Source organism: Vicia villosa, linkage group LG3 (assembly GCF_029867415.1).
Source record: "Vicia villosa cultivar HV-30 ecotype Madison, WI linkage group LG3, Vvil1.0, whole genome shotgun sequence".
In the NCBI taxonomy this organism is placed as follows: domain Eukaryota; kingdom Viridiplantae; phylum Streptophyta; class Magnoliopsida; order Fabales; family Fabaceae; genus Vicia; species Vicia villosa.
The window spans coordinates 67,911,765-67,930,902 of NC_081182.1; the positions used below are offsets into that span (position 1 = coordinate 67,911,765).

The window sequence follows — 19,138 nt, forward strand, 5'->3', positions numbered from 1 at the left end:
CTTTCATTTGCTATTTTAGCCTGCTCTTCAGTCAACTTCCTGTGAAAAGGCTTTGGCTGATAGTGAGAAAATCATGCCTGCACCATTTTCGAATTTTCCTGTCCATTCTTATGGCTTCTTTGGTAACGCCTCCACTGCGTTCGAGTCATGGGGTTCTTTCCTTTGTAGTTTGGAGATATGTAATCTTTTCTTTTAGATCCACTATCTGTCCAAGAGCCTTCAGCATTGGTTCCCTCGCCTTGAATTTGCCATTCTGGGCGTTTACCTTTGAAGTTAATAGGTTTCACCCATTTGTCTTCAGGGACATCCGTCTTGGGACGGAAAGTCCTTGGTTTTTCAAACATCTTCCTGTATTCTCCAGCCCTTCGACCACTGTTTTCTCCTGTGTACATGAATTGACGATTCTTGCCTCGACGAGGATCGAACCTCACTTTGTTTACAGCATCGACATTGAAAACAGCATCACACCTTGGGCATAATCCAACTTGAGAGTTGTTATTGTGGCATCTCTCAAGGAATTTCAAAAGACTTTCTTTTGGTTCAGGATAAACCATGTTCAAAACTTTGCCATCAGTAGCGCCGTTTTGCTTTCTAACGAAACCATCAGTAGTCTCGACCATCATCACATCAGCAAGCTCAGTATAGTGAGCCTCTTCGACTTGCAAAGGATCAATATCAACTTGCATTGATGACTTTGGCTTTTCTCCAAACTGTAACCTTCCTTCTTTCAAAGCTTTCTGCACCAAGTCCCTGAAAAGGACACATTGAGAAGTTTTATGACCCAAGAAATTATGAAATTTACAAAATCCTCTTTTTTTCTTTTGTTCGAGAGGAGGATTTTTAAGTCCTGGGGGTACTATGATTTGCCCATCAGAAACCAGCAAATCAAATATTTCATCACATTTTGTTATATCAAATGAATACGTTTTACTATAAAATTTTTCATTTTTACTTTCAATCAGATTCTTATCTTTTGAGGGCTTGAGCAATTTACAGATATATGGTGGCCCTGGCTTTAATTCAGCCACGTTCACCTCTCCCTCTTCGTATTCACTATCGCTAGTAGAGTCGAACTCACTTGTAGTGACATAAGCTATCTTTTCTTTCTTATGATATTTACTAGCTCTGGCTTTTTCAGCTTTTAGCCTTTCGACCTGGCGTACTCTATCTGCCAGTTGTGCCATATCTCTCAAATGTTGGGTGTCTAATTTCTTCCTTATGGAATAATCTAACCCACCTGCAGCCATTTCGACTAACTCATGTTCAGGAATTTGTGTGAAACATCTAGCTTTCAGTAACCTAAAACGGTTTAGATAGTCATCGACTGGTTCTGCACCCTTTCGCCTAACTCCAGCTAATTCTTTCAAACTAATTTTCGACTGTCCCATATAAAATTGTTCATGAAACAATCGTTCTAATTGGTTCTAGGAGAACAAAGATTGTGGAGATAAGGTCGTGAACCAGGTAAATGCATTTTTTGTTAAAGAACTTGGAAAATACTTCATCTTTAGATTTTCATTGTTTGCTATTTCTCCAGCCTCTGTCTGGAACCTAGCAATATGTTCGACCGTCGACTCTCCAGTCTCACCAGCAAATTTGGTGAATTTTGGGACTTTCCACCCCCTAGGCAATTCTGTTTGCCTTACGTATTCTGACAACGGGGAAACGAAATTTGGTCTATGCAAACCTACATTTATTCCATTCTGAACTAAAATTTGTTCGACTACATTAGAGATATTACTGTGTCCAACATTGACATCTTGCTGGATGTTCCTAAGAACCTGGTCAGCATCCTGATGCCTTCGTACTATTCTAGGGATCTCTTGCTCAATTTGATCTCCTTGTCCTATAGGTTCGACCCCTCTCACATTCGACCCTTGAGTAGTCGAAAGGTTTGGTTGTGGGGGCGCTCCAAAGAAATCTGCAATTCTGGCCATTTGTCCAGCCAATATTTCATAACTTTGGTTCGTGTTATTTATCATGGGAGTAAAAACAGTTCCCATTTGTTGAGTAAGGGCATTCACCATTTCATGATTACTTTCGTCTATTTGCTGTCGAATTGACAACATTGACGTAGTACTTAAAGATGGCAAAGCCTGGTGATTATATCATATGCCTATAGGTCGACCCCCTGGATTCGATGTGCTTGTAGCCATCATGTTGTCAGAATATAATGAAGGATTTGTGTGCAAACCTTGCATCATAGACGTGGGCATTCCAAATTGAGGGTTAAAACCTGGTGGAGGCATCATTCCATGAAATGGCGGTCGTAACGGATTAAACGGTGACCGTACACTCGTTGGTGATGATACCAATATTGCTGCCGTCGATCCACCAGTATTTGTTGTTCTAACTGGGGATGAATCTGCGGCACTTTGTGGTGTTGTTCCGGTCAGAACAACCCCTTGATTTCCATAAAGATCAAAATTATTTGTATTAACTTCAGCCATGTTAGTTAATTTCCGACCACTTCTTAATATCATACATAACTATTATACTAACAAATATAAAACAAACAGCAATTGACGAGTCCCACTGGGCGTGCCAATTTGTTTACCCAGAAAAATGGTAAACAAGCGCTAGTTTCCTTTTTAAAGGTTACTTTTGCGGAATCAACTAGAATACTCCAGGACTAATTGCTTTATTTTGTTATATTATGTGTATCTGGTTTGTATTGAATGCAACAGTGACTTTAAAGTAAAAGTAAAACACTGAAATTAAAGGCTTTAAAGTAAATCAAAGCAATAAAAAAAGGCATTAAATGTGCACTGAAAGACGAAATATAACGTAAAATGATTGCATTAATTAAACTGGTACGCATACGTACATTCCAAGGTTACACTCGTTACTCATTATTGCACAGAGATTTGAGTTTACTTGTGTTTTGTAGAAAATGCGGACCCCTAACTATTCCTATGGAACTTGCTTAAATAGTAAAAATAAAATAACTACTACTAACGGTCGACTGGTTATCAGTCAACACGTGTCTTCGACATGCAAGATCTTCAATTGTGAGACCTCCACGCGTCCTGTAAGAACTGCCAGAAAACTGCTTGAAACTGCCTCTTAACTTCTAATACCTCTCGACTTTTGCTTCAGTTTCTGCAGCAAAATTCTTAAGTCTTCGCATTCTTCTGATCGAACGCTGAAGCCTCTGATCATCTTTCTAGTCGAACAGCTTCGACTACTAAGCATTGCTTAGTCGAACCACTTCGACCTAAATGGCAATGTAATTATTTAATTGAGGCCCAATTACCAATTTAGGGCCTTTCCACCAAATTGAGGCCCAATTACCAATTTTGAGCCCCAGTTGCCCATTTATTGGTAAGTCGAAATCCTAGGGTAACATATCCATAATCCGATAATAGATGTTAATCGGAAGAGTCCCTCTTTATCTTAGCCAAGAATCTGGACTTTTCCCCTTCTTCTCCATCAAACTCGTAAGCCCTTTTTCCTCAAATTCAACAAGAATCTTCAATCTTTAAACTCGCTTATCTCCCTCATCAAGAATTTCCCTGACACGAATTAATATATAAAATTGAAAGGAATTTCGTGTAAAATCTGAATCTTCAAGAATTACCTGATTTGGAGCTACAAGCAGAAAGTTATGACTCGTTTTGTGAGGGTTGTACCATGAATATGAAAATGGGTCTTGTCCATGAGTTCTTCTTCTCCCCCTCTTAGGTTTTCCTCTTTTATTTCTCAATTTCCTCTTATTTCCTTATTTTATGAAAACATAACATAATTTAGCAATGAGCTCAACAACTTAACACTCTCTCATTACTAAATACCACACTTGGTCCAAAGACCAATATTCCATAATTCCTCCAAATAGTTCAACGAAAATACTAAATAATTCTTAATAATAATTTAATTTCCAATTAAATTAAAATTATAAAATATGGGGCGTTACAATGATAACCCATAAAATGGTTGGCAATACCCTCCGTCTTACCATGTCTATTGTATTAGACACATAGCCCAAAACTTTGTGCGAGAGATTAGAGACAAAGTGTTATGTAAAAAAGTCGTTAACATGGATAATTTTATATATATTATTTATACATAATAGTGTTGTTTAACGATATTTTGTTTAACTACTATTTTTTTCACGAACAGCTTATGCATTAATTGAATCTACATACAACTACTACATGGGAGAGATCCGTATGTCAAACATGGATGCATTCAACTAGGTAGAAAATATTCCAAGAGAAAATGGTGTAGAGCTTTTGATGGAGGGCAACGATGGGGGGACATGACTACCAACCTGGCAGAGTCAATGAATTCGATATTTAAGGTCACTCGTAATCTACCGGTTACAGCATTGGCCAGATCAACATACTTTAGGTTAGGTGAACCGTTTGGGAGAAGAGGGCATAAATGGACAAAAAAATTGGGTTCCAGACAACGATATACTTCTAGTTGCATCAAAGGGATTGACGAGGAGGTTGCTAAAGCAAGTAGTTATAACGTTAGCCAATTTGATCGTCTAAGGTTTTGCTTCCTAGTGGAGGAAACTATGAATCATAATTAGTGTCGACCTACCCGACATTTCAACGTTCACCTTAGGAACCAAACATGTGAGTGTGGAAAATTTCAAACATTCCATGTTCCTTGCTCGCATGTCTTTGCAGCATGCGCAAGCATACATCAGGACTATTCTGTGCATATAGTTGATGCGTTCAAGGTTGTTAATGTGTTTAAGGTCTACGAAGAAAGTTTCATAGGGGTGCCGACTGAACCTGACTGGCCTCGGTACGAAGGAGACACTCTTTGCCACAATGATGCCATGAGAATACGAAATAAAGGTCGTCCAAGCAGTACCCGCATATGAATAGAGATGGATGAGTATGAGAAGGAAAAAAGAAGATGTGGTATTTGCCGCGAATTCGAACATTATTGCAAAACATGTCCAAACAGGCCTGGAACTTCTACTTAGTTGTGTTTGTGGTTTTATGTTTATTTCATCACTTTCTTGTAATTTCTTTCAACAACAATGACAACTCTAATTAAAACATCCAACTTCCGGTTACATCACAATAATGTTTACAACAACACAACGACTTAAAATTAAATTACTACCTCCGTTCCTTTTTATAAGAGAAAATTCACTTTTTAGATTCATTGAATAATCAATGTATCTAGTCTATAAAGAGACCAAATACATTAGTTATTCAATGATCCTAAAAAATGACTTGTCTCTTATAAAAAGGAACGGAGGTAGTACAACACAATAAACATAACATCAGAGCGCATACTTCAAACACAATTACATCAAATCAACACTCACATAACATACACCATGCTGAACTACTCAACAACAACAGCTAGAACAAGTGAATCTTAAACGTCTCGCTTAACTTCTCCACTGTATATTGAAAACATATAATACACATCTGTATCATTTTCCACACGATCCCAATAATACATCTATGGGCCTTTTGGGTTTGCATCCGTCAAGGTAATGTACGGACACCAATAATCTATTTTTTTAACTTTCCGGATTGGACCACCTAGTTGTTGAAACCCACCGTTGATGGTTGTAACAATTCTTTCGAAATTCTAATAAGGGTCCAGACATACCCTCATGTGATTATATGTCTCAAAAAACACAACCCAAACAGATATGATTAGTAAATGCTGGAAGTAAGAACAAAAGGAGAATTGATAATTCAACCTTCACAGACACATCTATTCATAGGAGACCAGACCCTTTCTACCAAAAATTTTAGAGAAAAAATATTGTACATTTATTTTTAGCAGGAAATATTATACAACTTTTTCTTTGTATAAGTAATAACAAATACATTTTATTTTATGATAAATAATAATATCAATTATTAATTATATTTTTTTATCTATTTATTAATTTTATCGTTGTTTATTATTATTTTTAATATTTTAAAAAACATTTTATAATTTATTAGGCTATTTAATAATTAAAATATAGTTATTAACTATTTATATTAATTAAAAATAATTTAAATTCACTAAAATATCATTTAAATATTAAAAACAAAAAAATAAAAATAAAAATATGGCGTCCTCCATTTGAGATGGAGGCAATCTAGAAAAAGTAAAAAAATGTAGCATTTTAGGACTTTTTCTAGTGGGTGACATTTAGGAAATATATTTTTTGTGTGTGGCATTTGGGTAAAAAATCCACATAAGTGACAAAATTGGTGGTTGTGGAAAGTAGACACATATTCTACTATAGTACTACCTCTGTCTTAAATTACAAGATATTTTGAACATTTCATATGAATTAAAAAATATATTTATATTTATACAAAAATGTCATTTATTAATTACATTGGAAATCGAAATTAAAATAATATAAAAAAGAAAGAATAAGAAAGTTTTTCAACCCACTCCATGATTATCTTACACACCACATAAAATTTCAATTTTGTTCTCAACTTTCGTAGATGCACATCCGGAAGCATCTCATATTTTGATAAAATTTGATTCATTCCGTAGATACATCTACGAAAACGTATCAAACCTTTCCGTAGATGTAACTACTAAAGATTTTTCTCAATTAATTGAGAATTTGAGATTTTCCCAATTAATCAAACTCTATCAAACTTTTGCATAGATGTAACTACGAAAGATTTTTCCCAATTAATTGATAAACCTTTCCGTAAATATAACTACGAAAGATTTTTCCCAATTAATTGAGAATTTGAGATTTTCTAAATTAATTTGTAATTTAATTGGAGATTTTCCCAATTAATTGGAAAAATATCAAATTAATTAAGTTTAATGACATTTAACGTAATCGTTAAAACATAGTGATTTGAGATTTTTTCCAATTAATTGGGAAAATATCAAAATTAAGTTATAAATTAATTGAGAAAATTCCAAATTAATTAAGTTAATTCATTGAGAAAATTCCAAATTAATTTAAATTAATTAAGTTAATGAAATCTTTCATAGATATATCTATAGAAATATTCTGATTTTTCCCATTAATTAAGAAAATTACAGGTTTCACTATATTTTTAGGGGTTCTATAGATGCATCTACGGAAAGTACGAGAGTGATTGCGATTTTGTCAATTCCATGGTGCGTGAGAGATGCATGCGGTATGATTAAAAATTGTCAAAAATAATAAATACTAGAGAATATTATTAAAAAAAATTATATTAATGTTACATTTAAAATAAAAATTAAGCAACCACTGTCCTTCATCATTGTTTCACTCTGTTAGAGTTGATCTCCAGGCCTTGTCTGTGTCTGCATCCGTCACTACCGGACACACTCTCTCTCCTTTCACCTTCACCAACTACCTTTCTTCTTCTTTTCCCGTTCCATCTATTCTCCTTTTCCCTTTTGAACTTTCTGGTAAGTTTCTGAATTTTCCTCTGCATTTTGTACCAAACCCTAACTCTAAACGCACATTCTGGTGTCGTTTCCAATTCGCTTCACGCACTCTTTTTTTTTCTTCTCTTCTTCGGTTCTTTACACTCTTTGATCGCATGTTGCATGGTTTCTTTCCAAGTTTTTGTCACTGTCTTGTTTTTTTTTCCGGAAATCACGTCAAAACCCTTTTCTGTTTTATAAGTCATTTATTGTTCTTGTTTTGTTCTTTCAACTTTATATGTAAAATTACCAATGCAGTTTGATGAACTTAACTTACTTGCATGTTATTGGTTGAATTTGCTTCCTATTTTTGGATACTCTATGGTAATTTATGTTTTACGCTTTACTTTGTGTATAGGGATAATTATGGGGAGTGTAGAGATTGTTGATTTGTCTAGTGACGATGAAAGTGAAAAGGCTGTTCCGGTTGCGGTTAAATTGGAGCCTGGGTATGTTACGGGTGCTGAGAATGTGCGTGTGACTGGTGATCGGCGATTAGTCAAATGTGAGAAATCTCGAACTCAGGTGACTAGACAAGATGCTGATGAAAATATAAGCTCTAGTGCCCCAAGTACAGGTCATAGTAATTCCAGTGTGTTGGAACAGGGGCCGTCGCCAATTGATGATACTGGAATCTCTTATGCATCATCCGTTTGTGCTGCACCACTATCCAGACAGTTTTGGCAAGCTGGGAGCTATGATGACGGGCATGGTTCTCAAACGTCAGTTAAAGGTATATATATGTATATGCTTATTACATTTATATGTGTGTGTGAGTTAGAAATTGATAAGTTCACTATTTGGTTTCATGGCTGTAACTTCCCTGCACAATCTTCTACCAACCATGTTTGTATTAATGTACACTGGGTAGTGTTGACAGATTTTTCTTTCCATTTGACTTTGGCGGATTTTCGTTTTCAGATATCACATCCTAGTTGCTACGCTTTTTGCCTGTAGGTTCATATCGTTGAGCTTTTGTCCATTCCTGAATTCTTATGCATTTCTGATTCTTTTTGGGTTGCAGATGGAAAAAACTACCTACATGTGCACCCCATGTTCCTTCATTCAAATGCAACTTCGCACAAGTGGGCATTTGGCGGTATGTTCTTATTCTAATCATCTATATAGACTTGTCCCTTCTCTAAGCTACACCTATCTTTGTGATTATTTATGTTTATTTTTTCTGTTTTCAGCCATAGCAGAGCTTCTTGATAATGCTGTTGATGAGGTGATTATTTCTGTTGGTTGAACTATTATTATATTACCTGCGGAAATGGGAGAAAGTTCTTGGGATAGATAGAGAGAGAAAACAAGAGAAATTCTATTCTGAATATTCTTTGTATTGAATGAATGAATTGTTAACTGTACAGCACAATGTACTCTGTTATTAATACCAGAAGGATCTAATTGACTCAAACTCAGCTAGTTACACAAGCTGTTAGCCTAGATGCCGACTAAGAATTTTCTGTCTCAACATTTCAGCTACAGTTAGAAGCCTTTTTAGGCTAGTTTAGGCTATACTCTAGTAAGCTAGTCTGCCGTTTTCATTTGTTATCTGTAGCATACTGAGTTAGCTATTGCCAACCAATTGTAGATTGTCAATTGCTTTGTGACACTGGCATTTCCATGTGCCAGAAATAGTGTATCTTCTGTAGAGTCAGCATTTCTGGTTATTCTTCTGCCTTAGAAGCTTTCTGGTTCATGTTTATTCCAATATTTTTTAATTGTCATTGCATAGGTTATTGTAAAGCCTATTATCTATTGTTCACACCTATGTTTTTCATTCTTACAAACCATCATTTCACAACTACGTTTGATTTTTGTTTGTACTTTATATTGCATGGTTGGCATTTATTCTTAGGATAGATCCAAAATGGGGCTACCTTTGTCAGTGTAGATAAAATTTCAAATCCAAGAGATGGAAGTCCAGCATTGTTGATTGAAGGTATGCTAGTTCTGGAACTCTTCAATATAAGTAGTTGGAAGTGACTTTAGTTTTAATCATTCTGATTCTTTTGATTTGGTGCCAACACTTGGCAATCAGATGATGGTGGTGGCATGGATCCGGAAGCAATGCGTCGCTGCATGAGTTTTGGATTTTCAGATAAAAGTTCAAAGCTTGCTATTGGACAGTGTATGGATTGTGATATCTGCAATAATTTTGTTATTCTCTTAAGTTTCTCATGTATTATATATTATTTTTATTTTGATGCCCTAGACGGAAATGGCTTCAAGACCAGTAGTATGAGACTTGGTGCAGATGCTATAGTTTTCAGTCGGCATTTGAATAATGGGTATGGTTAAAAAAGTGAATATATGACTTTATGATATGTTGCCATGTTGGTCTAGGTAATATGCTTCTTACTGTATTGACAAAGACAACCGCTGCTCTATCTCCTAGAAAGAGTGATTATTATTAATTATTTGCATTTTGATTCTGAAGGCCATGCTTACAAAGGTGCATTTAATACATACCTTCCAAAAAGGATCAAAGGTGGACCCTTTCCATTTTTAGTAAAAAAGTAAATTTTTAGTATAATAAAAAAAGTAAGAATCCACCTTTAGATCATTTTTTAGAGGTACATATTAAATGTCTGTCCAATTCATCTATTCTTTAAAAAAATTCACTTACCCCCCTCCCTGATTGGAAAAACTGAAAATTAAGACACCTAATTTTGTTCTCTTTTTTGTCTATAGCCTTAGAGAAATGTGCAGGTCTAATAAGGTGTTTTATAGCTTTGTAACTGTTGAGAAGTCCCACATTAAATGAGATATGACTTGGATACATGTTTATAAGGGTTGGCATGTTTCACCTTATAAGCCAATTTTGTTGGTTGAGTTAAGCCTAACTCATATTTTGAGATGGTATCCAAGTCATTCTGGTCATAGTCCAGGTGTCTAGTTCCCGGCGTGGCGTGGGCGTGAGCGGGTGAATTCAGAAGTCCCACATTGGACGAGATGTGACCTGGATATGTGTTTATAAGTGGCGGGTAGTCCTCACTTTATAAGCCGATTTTGTAGGATTGAATTAGACCCAATCTAAATTTTAAGAGAGATAATTTTAAAAGAAATAAGAGAAAATCTGCTCTCTACTATTATGAATTTAACTTTCTGTTTCATGAAGCTGTAGTCCAATGCCAATTCATTCTATATACTTTTATTATTACAACCTTTCTTTTCACTTGATACTGAGGCCGAAAAGGCTTTACAAATAGACATCAATATGTGAATTTATGTGGGAAAAGTGAAATTGTTATGTTGTTTCTCTTCTCTTACTGTTTATACCTGGATCAGGATTTTGACTCAAAGCATTGGACTTTTGTCATATACATTTCTGATGCAAACACAACTTGACAGAATAGTAGTACCAATGGTAAGTAGTAATTATCATTCTATTACTTCTTAAAGGTTTTGATTCAAATCAGTCTCACCAAACCTGGACAGTCATCAACTCAGTCGGGGTAGTGGGTCACATGGCTACACTTGACGGCCCAAGGCTATCTCTTGAGGCCCAATGTCCGGGTAGGAGGGGAAGGGAGTTAGTTATGGAGAGATTATAAGTTGTTTTGTAGGAAGGGAGAAAGAATGCTGGGGATATTCTGTCTGTTAACTGAATTGCCAGGGGCTAGAGATTATTTTCTTAGCTGGGACCTTTTTCTCTTTATTATTTTCCTTTCTTGAACACTCATTGCAGTACAATTTACTCATTGCAGTACAATTTACTCTTTCTGATGTCAGTAGCTGCCAGACTATGTAATATTATAGAACACAATCATATTTGGTTACTTACATGTTATTGGCATAGAAGTGTTATCCTATATATTATTGGCCCACTTTTCTATAGTTTCCTCTCGTCAATCATTATGACGGTTAAATATGAAGTGTTTGAGACTTGGTATTTTAGAATGTCTATCTTTTGCTTCATGACATGGTATCAAGGCCTTTGTGGCCAAGTAGTCAGTAGTTTGATCCCTGTTACCCTCACTCTTTGAAGTAAAGTTGAACTTTAACAAGCCTGGATACTAAAAGGGTTATTTTAGATGATGATTTAATGCATTTTTTTGTATTTTTCTTCGGCTGATAAATTTGCGCATACTGAAGATTATAATAGTTTCAACTGACATTGCTAACTAATCTTGTCAATTTCAGGTGAATTATGAGTATAATACCTCCACTTCGTCGTTGGATGTGTTAAATGGCAAAGAACATTTTATGGCAAATTTAGAATTGCTGTTGCGTTGGTCACCATATTCATCCGAAGCAGATCTCCTGAAACAAGTCAGTTTTTATGTTTCCCTCCACCCCTGATAATCGGCCTACTCTTTCAAAACATACCAATGATTAGTGTAGTTGTTTTTTCCTTGTTGTAGGCAATAAATGCCTAGCATCACACACATAGTTTGGTTTGATACCTATTGATTTCGTTCTCGTTTCTTCTTAAATTTGGCATGTCTTTATACAGCAATTCAGTGACTCTAGAATGCCCAATTGTAATTTTTTTATTGCTGTGTTTAAACCAATTGGTTGAGATACTAATTTTTTGACTGAAGTGACATGGTGTGCAACACCTAAATCAATGTACCTATTGGTTTTAATCTTATTCTACACACTTTCGTTCCACCACCAAGATTCTTTATCCCTAGGTCCGAAACCTCAAATTCTCCCAATGTCTCTTTTACTACTTTTTTTAATCCCCTCTGCCTTCTTGTCTCACATATCATTTGCACTTCCACATGGCTCCTCAAAACTTCCCTCTAAAACGTTAGGTTGGAAGATTCTTTGTTTTTCACCCTTCAAATGTCACCACTTGATCCGTGAAACCCTACTGTGGCCTTTTCTCTCTGCTCTCCTCTTAACCCTTACATATCCATATTCAATACTCTGTTGGGTAGTCAAGCTCTCTTCAGGTATGTCTTTACGGTCCAACAAAATCTTTCTTTCTGATTGATTTCCTAAAGATAAAGAAATCTATTTTAGAACATGTCACCCCACTCTTGTATGTGATCAAGTGCTGCTCTCTTTTTCTAAAGCATGTATTAGTTGTAGTAATTATCAGTATGAATAATAGTTGACGAAAAGTATAGGATGGATTTACCCACATTTAACTCATCGAGGCCATACCCACATTTAACTCATCGAGGCCATACCCCCATGCAGGCCCTCAAAAACTCTCGATGCACTTTATACAACCCATTTAACGCAAGCCCTCAAAACCTCTCAATGCACTTTATACAACCCATTTAGATCCCCACCTAGAAAAATCTTTTCTCCTAGTGGAATTTCCTGAAAACTTTACTTTTTTAAAGTTGTCTTGCTAATCTAGTACTCTTTTAAAATAAAAGAAACACTCAATCTTGCTAATCTAACCAATGACTGCATTGCCTCCGAGGTCTGGGAGCTCTAAGTTTGTCTACCACCTCTTAGTTTTTTTCCATGCGTTGCCCATCTTTGCACGCGATTCCGTTCTTGTCATTGTCATTCGCTGACAATTCCGTCCTTTCCATGACTTAGAGAATCCCTTTGAGACTCCATGTTTGTGGTCCGTTACCCTTCCAATTTATCCAGCATCTCTCTCTTTGCAAGTTGGGAGTTCCGATGCCATTCATCTTCCCTCTCTTACAACTATGTAATTTGAGCAAAGCTTCTCAACAACATCAATTATTGAGTCCATTTTCTAGCAACGATACATTCTAAGCTAGCTTTATAACACAATTACATTGCATATAAAATATATGATGCTCATTTATACTTATAACTTGTTTTGGCTCACTATATATTCATCACTCATGCAGTTTCAAAACATGGGATCTTACGGTACTAAAGTTATTGTCTACAATTTGTGGTTCAACGATGAGGGGCTTACGGAGTTAGATTTTGACACAGATCCTGAGGTTGTATTTTTATTTTATTGGTTTTCTTTCTAGCCCCGTGTTGAAATTTTCCTTTCTTATGGATACTTATTCTCTTATGTAGGATATTCGCATTGCTTGGGATGTCAAGAAGATCTCTACTAAACCTGCATGGAAGAGAATCCAAGAGGAACATATTGCAAAAACATTTCGTTATTCATTACGTGTATGCTTAAAGTATTAGAGTTGTACCTAAGGTCTGAATCGAAGGTTGAATTTTACGGAGTCTAATTTTCTTATATTGCACAGGTGTACTCGTCCATATTGTACTTGCGGTTACCAAAAACTTTCCAAATTATATTGAGAGGGCAAGCTGTGAAGCCACATAGCATTGCTGATGATCTTAAACTTGTTGAATTTATCAAATATACACCGCAATGTGCTGGACCTGTAGAGGTTATTTCAAACTTTTGAAATGTTTTTCATTATCTATTATTATATATCAATTGAGAGGAATAATTTTCTTTTGCTGTTGAGGAAATATTATCTTATTCTAGCTATACTTCTCCATTTCTTTCTTCAAATAATAAATTATTAATGTTCATATTATTACTTGGATTCACTTTGTAGGAACTTTTTGTAACAATTGGATTTCTCAAGGAAGCCCCTCATGTCAATATCCATGGTTTCAATGTATATCACAAACATCGGCTGATACTGGTAATTATCACCCTTAAATGTCATAACATGCTTAGTTGGAGGCAACTTTTTTATGCAATGATTGATCAATGGATTGGTTAATTGTTGTGCAAAATTGTAGTTAAACATCTACAAGATCAAATTGGAGCTCATGCCATAAATCCAGGAGCCTTAACTTTTCAATTTTTATGACAATAGATTATTTTAGTTAGTAAATAAGACTTAATAGGAAAGGTTGTTTGATTGACTGGCAGTAGTTAGAATATATTGTTTGATAACAAAGCATGCAATGAGAACTAAAAATTGTATTTATTTTTTGAGATGATAAGTCATATTTTATTAGAAGATAAGTGTTTTAAATAAATAGAAGGAAGGATAGAACCTCCGCATGAGAATTTTTTTATCTCTGCACGTTTTATTAAGAAGATGCCTGTAAAGATCTAAAGAAGCCATGTATTGACCCAAGAAACATATCACTGTTAAAATGACCTTTTTAAAGCCAAAGACACCAAAGAAGTGAGTTTATTTCCATTCAATTTTTTCAGTACTCCGGTTAAAGCTTTAAAACTAAGCATTATAAGTTGCTTTGAATTCTGAATGCTCTTACAGCGTATCAAGTACTTGACAAGTAAAATTCAAATTTAACACTATCTATTACTTGTATTTCTTTCTCTCCGTATACATTGTCCTGTTTTGTGTCCTTTTCCCATCCACCTCGCAAATGCTAATGTTATCGTTGCCTTTTCAATATGTCAGCCATTTTGGCAGGTTGTAAGATATTCAGACAGTAGAGGCAGAGGAGTTGTTGGTGAGTAGCTCATTACTGTGCAATGACAAGTTCTGGTTGACGTTTATAGATTGTTGTCAATTTTTGTTGTCCCACTGCAAAATAACAGAACTCTTATAGATATACTGAATCTGTAAGGGGGTCCTAACTATGTTATCCTTGTCATAGGTATCATGCAAGCAGATTTTGTTGAGCCAACTCATGATAAACAAGATTTTGAGAAAACTTCCTTGTTTCAAAAGCTAGAAGCGCGATTAAAGTCAATGACATGGGAGTACTGGTATAGTGTTTTTGCTTGCATTCTCTATTTATGCTTGTCCCACTCCCACATCCTGTCTCATTCTCACATACTCTCCACTTTTGAAACACGCAAATGTTTGTTTTGGATTAATTGGTAAATTGTCGTGTCTTAACCACCACACATGTAATAGTTGAATTTTTCCATTAGTCCTTATAGATTGATTTTTCAATGAGATCCTTGTGGTTTAAAAGTTTTAATAGTGTCCTATTGCTTTTGATGATTTTTAATTAGGCTCCTTTAACCATCATTATTATATTATATATGAACTTGCCTCAAAGTTTGAGTGAATTATGAGGAATAACTCAGCTATGTTACTAAAATATTAATATTAGTAAAATGGTTTTATATATTTAAAAAATAACATTTCTGCTTAAAACGTTCAGAGTTGTTTTGGTGTCCAGGATAAGAATTATAATTAATAATATAAGGAGTAGTGATCCATAGTTCCTTAAGGCAATAATATAGGGTTGGGTCAGAAATGATTAGCATATGATATTCTTTTCTCACTTTTTCAACCTTATTCTAACTTTCCTCTCTTTTCTTTCACTTCTCTCATGGCGGGACGTCATGGCCAGCATCCTCCATCACCAGCTTAATCGCCTCCCGACATCATCCTCATCATTGTTTCCCGATTCCCTCCACTACCTATGCTAGGCAATCTATGTTCTCGGAACCCTTAACCTCTTCCCCCGATACACTCTATTGCCTCCGCTCCCCAACAGCTTTCACATCAAACACCATCACCATCATTCAACACCCTCTACCACCAGTGGTATCATTATTCACTACCACTGCCATTATTGAACTCATACTTTTATCATTGCTGCCACCTATTTGGTGGATTTTTGGGTGCACATTAATCATTAGATGGGATAAAGCTTATCAAATTCATATCAGCTCATACTTTAATTAACGTCCTTGTTATCATATCCTAGACACTAAACGCACTCCTAAAGTATTAGGACCTGATAAAAGATTTAATAAAACTATAAGGACTTACAGTGATTTTACCATAAAATAGTTTTATTATTTTTAAGCGATAATATCTGACATGTACAATTCTCTCTTTAAATTCTGCAGGGATACTCATTGTAGACTAATTGGGTATCGGGCGGAAGATAAGACTCGAATTAGAGTTACCCAACCACTTCCTTCATTGCAGAAATCACTTGGTATGAAATAACCAATTCTTTAAAAAACAAAAGTTTCTTCCCTGTTTTCAATAGATATTGGAATTTGATCAAAACAAAATGAATCCTCAAAGCAGATCTGAACATGTTAATTGCTTTCGTGGCATCACTAGCATATCCAATTTTGTCAAACTAATGTTGCTTCATTGTTATTCAGGATATCATAATAAGAGGAAGACAGATGAACTGATAGACCTTCAGAAGAGGAAAAAACATGCAAGTGAAGAATATGTAACTGGTATTGGTTTCAGTCAGAATAAACAGGTCTGTATTCTTGGTCCATTATGTTAAAATATCTACATTTTATCTATACTTATTATTTTGAGCAAACTTTTTCTATAAATATATTGGCTTCTTGGTCATTATGTTGAAATATCTACATTTTATACATACTTATATTTGAGCAAACTTTTCCTATAAATTTATTGGCTTCTTGGTCATTTTGTTGAAATATCTACATTTTATCCATTTCCATAGTTATTATTTTGATCAAACTTTTCCTATTAATATGTTCTAAATCATTTTATAGTCTGTTTGGTTTCAAATAATGTTTACTTTTCAGTTATAATTACTGAACTGCTATGTTGCTTTCACTTGTTTTGTATTTCAAAGATTTATTCATGAAAAACGTTGACTAAAATTGTTTTCGGTGTTTCACTTGTTTTGGCAAAAAAAAAACAGTATAAAAACCAAACAAAAATTCTAACAGAATATATAAATACTTAAAAAATAGCAAAATACACAATTAAAGGGGTGATCATACTTAATAATTATGATTAACTTTGGTCATTTCTCACCAACATTAAAAGCAAAACCCGATAAAGATTCATATTTAGTATATTCAAAATTATACAGAAAGCGCAGGCAAATGGGCAATAAGCTTTGCATGAAGGAGAAACGGAGGATTGTGGGCAAACGAAGAGTAACAAAACTTCTTGCACATAAGGAGAAATGCAGACAAGATGCATGGAGAAGGCGTTCTCGAAGAAGAAGCATAGAAAACTAGTGATCAAGAAGAATATTAAATAAATAGGTCACTTAAAATACTTTGAAATGATCAATATACCCATAAAAACAGGGGAATTTGGGATATTCCTCCCGTGAACCCTAATCTCAGATGCAGAAATGGGACTGTGCCGTGAATGAAATTGTGATTTGCAGCTGCATCCGCTGCACCTGTTGAATGGGGCTCTCTGACCGAACGCTTCGCACATGACCTCACCTCTGATGTGCGACTCTGCAATCGCCACCTATTGTAGCGGGGTTGACAATATATGTGAGCATTTTGTAATTAAATAGGTGAAATTGTTTTTGCGGTCCTAGTAGTAATTTAAGCGTACAAGATTAGTCCTTAGAATATATTTTCCCAACTAGATTAGCCCTTAATTGTACTATAATGGCCATTGGATGATTAATAGTGTCCCTAGTCCCTACCGTAGATGTAGCTTTATAGTACCGATTTATCCTTTTATTGACACACATATGCTCCATCTTTTCCAGTTTACTGACATTGTTTGGTGTATAGAATATGTTTTCGGCAGTACTCTAGAGAGTAACCGCCCATTTCCACTTTGGTTATTTACTTGATTTCCTTGGACTTCAGAATCTGCAATTTAGTTATTTGTAAAGTAATTAATTCCATTTCACCCTTGCATTTTATGCAGATCACCACAACTCCTTCAGACCAGGTTGTAAACCCAGAGACTGTAAAGTTGATGCAAGAAAATCAGAAACTACATACAGAGTGAGTGTATATCTAATTACTGCTAGTCTGCTAATTCTTTTGATTGTATATTGTTTAGCAAGCTGAATTGGTTTCACTAGTTTGATTTCAGCAACATTTACCCAACTCAGTTCATTTCTCCTATTTTAAATTATAAATGGCATATATATCTTATTTCTACTCTTCTTTCCCTGCAGATGTTTGGAATTGGAAAAGAGAGGTGAAGAACTTAATTCCAAGGTAATGTTTGGCTAATGACTTTGATTTTCCTGTTGCCTAATCCATAGAGAACAGCTTTTGTACATTGTACTAGGATTCTTCCTTAAAGAGTTATTCTTAATTATATTTAAAAAGACACAGAAAAGAAGAAACACAAATCTTCACGTTAAATTATATGGTTGAAGTTTCTATCCCTCGAGTGTTTGTAAAAAGTGAATTTTTTGTTTTACCTAGTGATCCAAGAGTAATGGCTATGATTGTGCAGGTGGTGGAGCTTAAAAGTAAAATAGAGGAAGCCCAAAATGAATATAACCAGCTTTTAGCTGAACTGCAGTCTTTAGACGTGAAAGAGGAGTAGTGTAGCTGTAGTTCTTGCCATTAATTTTTTCATTTACTGAAGTAATGTTGTATGTATAGCTCAATCTTTTGTAGCCGTGGGGCTTACCAGTTTTACGGGCCTGTTCAAAGATCACAGGGTCCAAGACCCGACCTGCTTTGTATGACCCGGTAAGGTTTTTGCTCCAAGTTTTCTAGGCATCTTTTGCAAGTTAGTGTAAGAATCACCTACCTTCTGTACATGTAAAACACTATGGAGCATCAGGCTTATCCGCTTATGTGCAATTATTCATTTGTTTTAGTCTGGCGTCTTTATATAACTGCTTTTTTGGTGTGCTCGTGCATGTCTTGTTACTCAAACTAATTAAAAATTCATTACAAAAAAATTATACCAAAGGATTGCTTTCAGCCATCTAAGGAGTGGTCTGAGTTTGAGTTAATCCCATTCCAATAAGAAATTATTTGGCTCTTAATAGGATGTTTGGTTTGACTTTTGGAAGAGTTAAAAGTAATTTTAGAAGCGTAGAATTGGTTATGAAATAATTTTGAGGTGTTTGACTTTTCTTAAGTAGAATTGAGTAGAATTGATTCCGCTTTTATAGCATTCTATTTGAAATTAGAAATTGTACCTTCTGAGTTTAAAGATAAATTAATTATATTAAAATT

The 19,138-nt window shown here is 35.1% G+C and overlaps 1 protein-coding gene across 1 annotated transcript; it reads left to right on the top strand.

Moving 5' to 3' along the window:
• Nucleotides 1-4,258: 4,258 nt before the first annotated feature.
• Nucleotides 4,259-18,773, top strand: LOC131658258 (protein MICRORCHIDIA 6-like). Its single transcript, XM_058927571.1, has 23 exons — nucleotides 4,259-4,463; nucleotides 4,638-4,758; nucleotides 7,217-7,350; nucleotides 7,727-7,893; nucleotides 7,975-8,101; nucleotides 8,393-8,467; nucleotides 8,562-8,596; nucleotides 9,235-9,313; nucleotides 9,413-9,502; nucleotides 9,587-9,662; nucleotides 10,663-10,741; nucleotides 11,518-11,646; nucleotides 13,161-13,259; nucleotides 13,342-13,443; nucleotides 13,527-13,673; nucleotides 13,848-13,937; nucleotides 14,673-14,724; nucleotides 14,872-14,983; nucleotides 16,085-16,176; nucleotides 16,352-16,458; nucleotides 17,859-17,938; nucleotides 18,115-18,157; nucleotides 18,402-18,773. Exons 1-23 carry the CDS (start codon nucleotides 4,259-4,261, stop codon nucleotides 18,492-18,494), a joined length of 2,334 nt encoding a protein of 777 aa, XP_058783554.1. The 3' UTR covers nucleotides 18,495-18,773.
• Nucleotides 18,774-19,138: the final 365 nt, after the last annotated feature.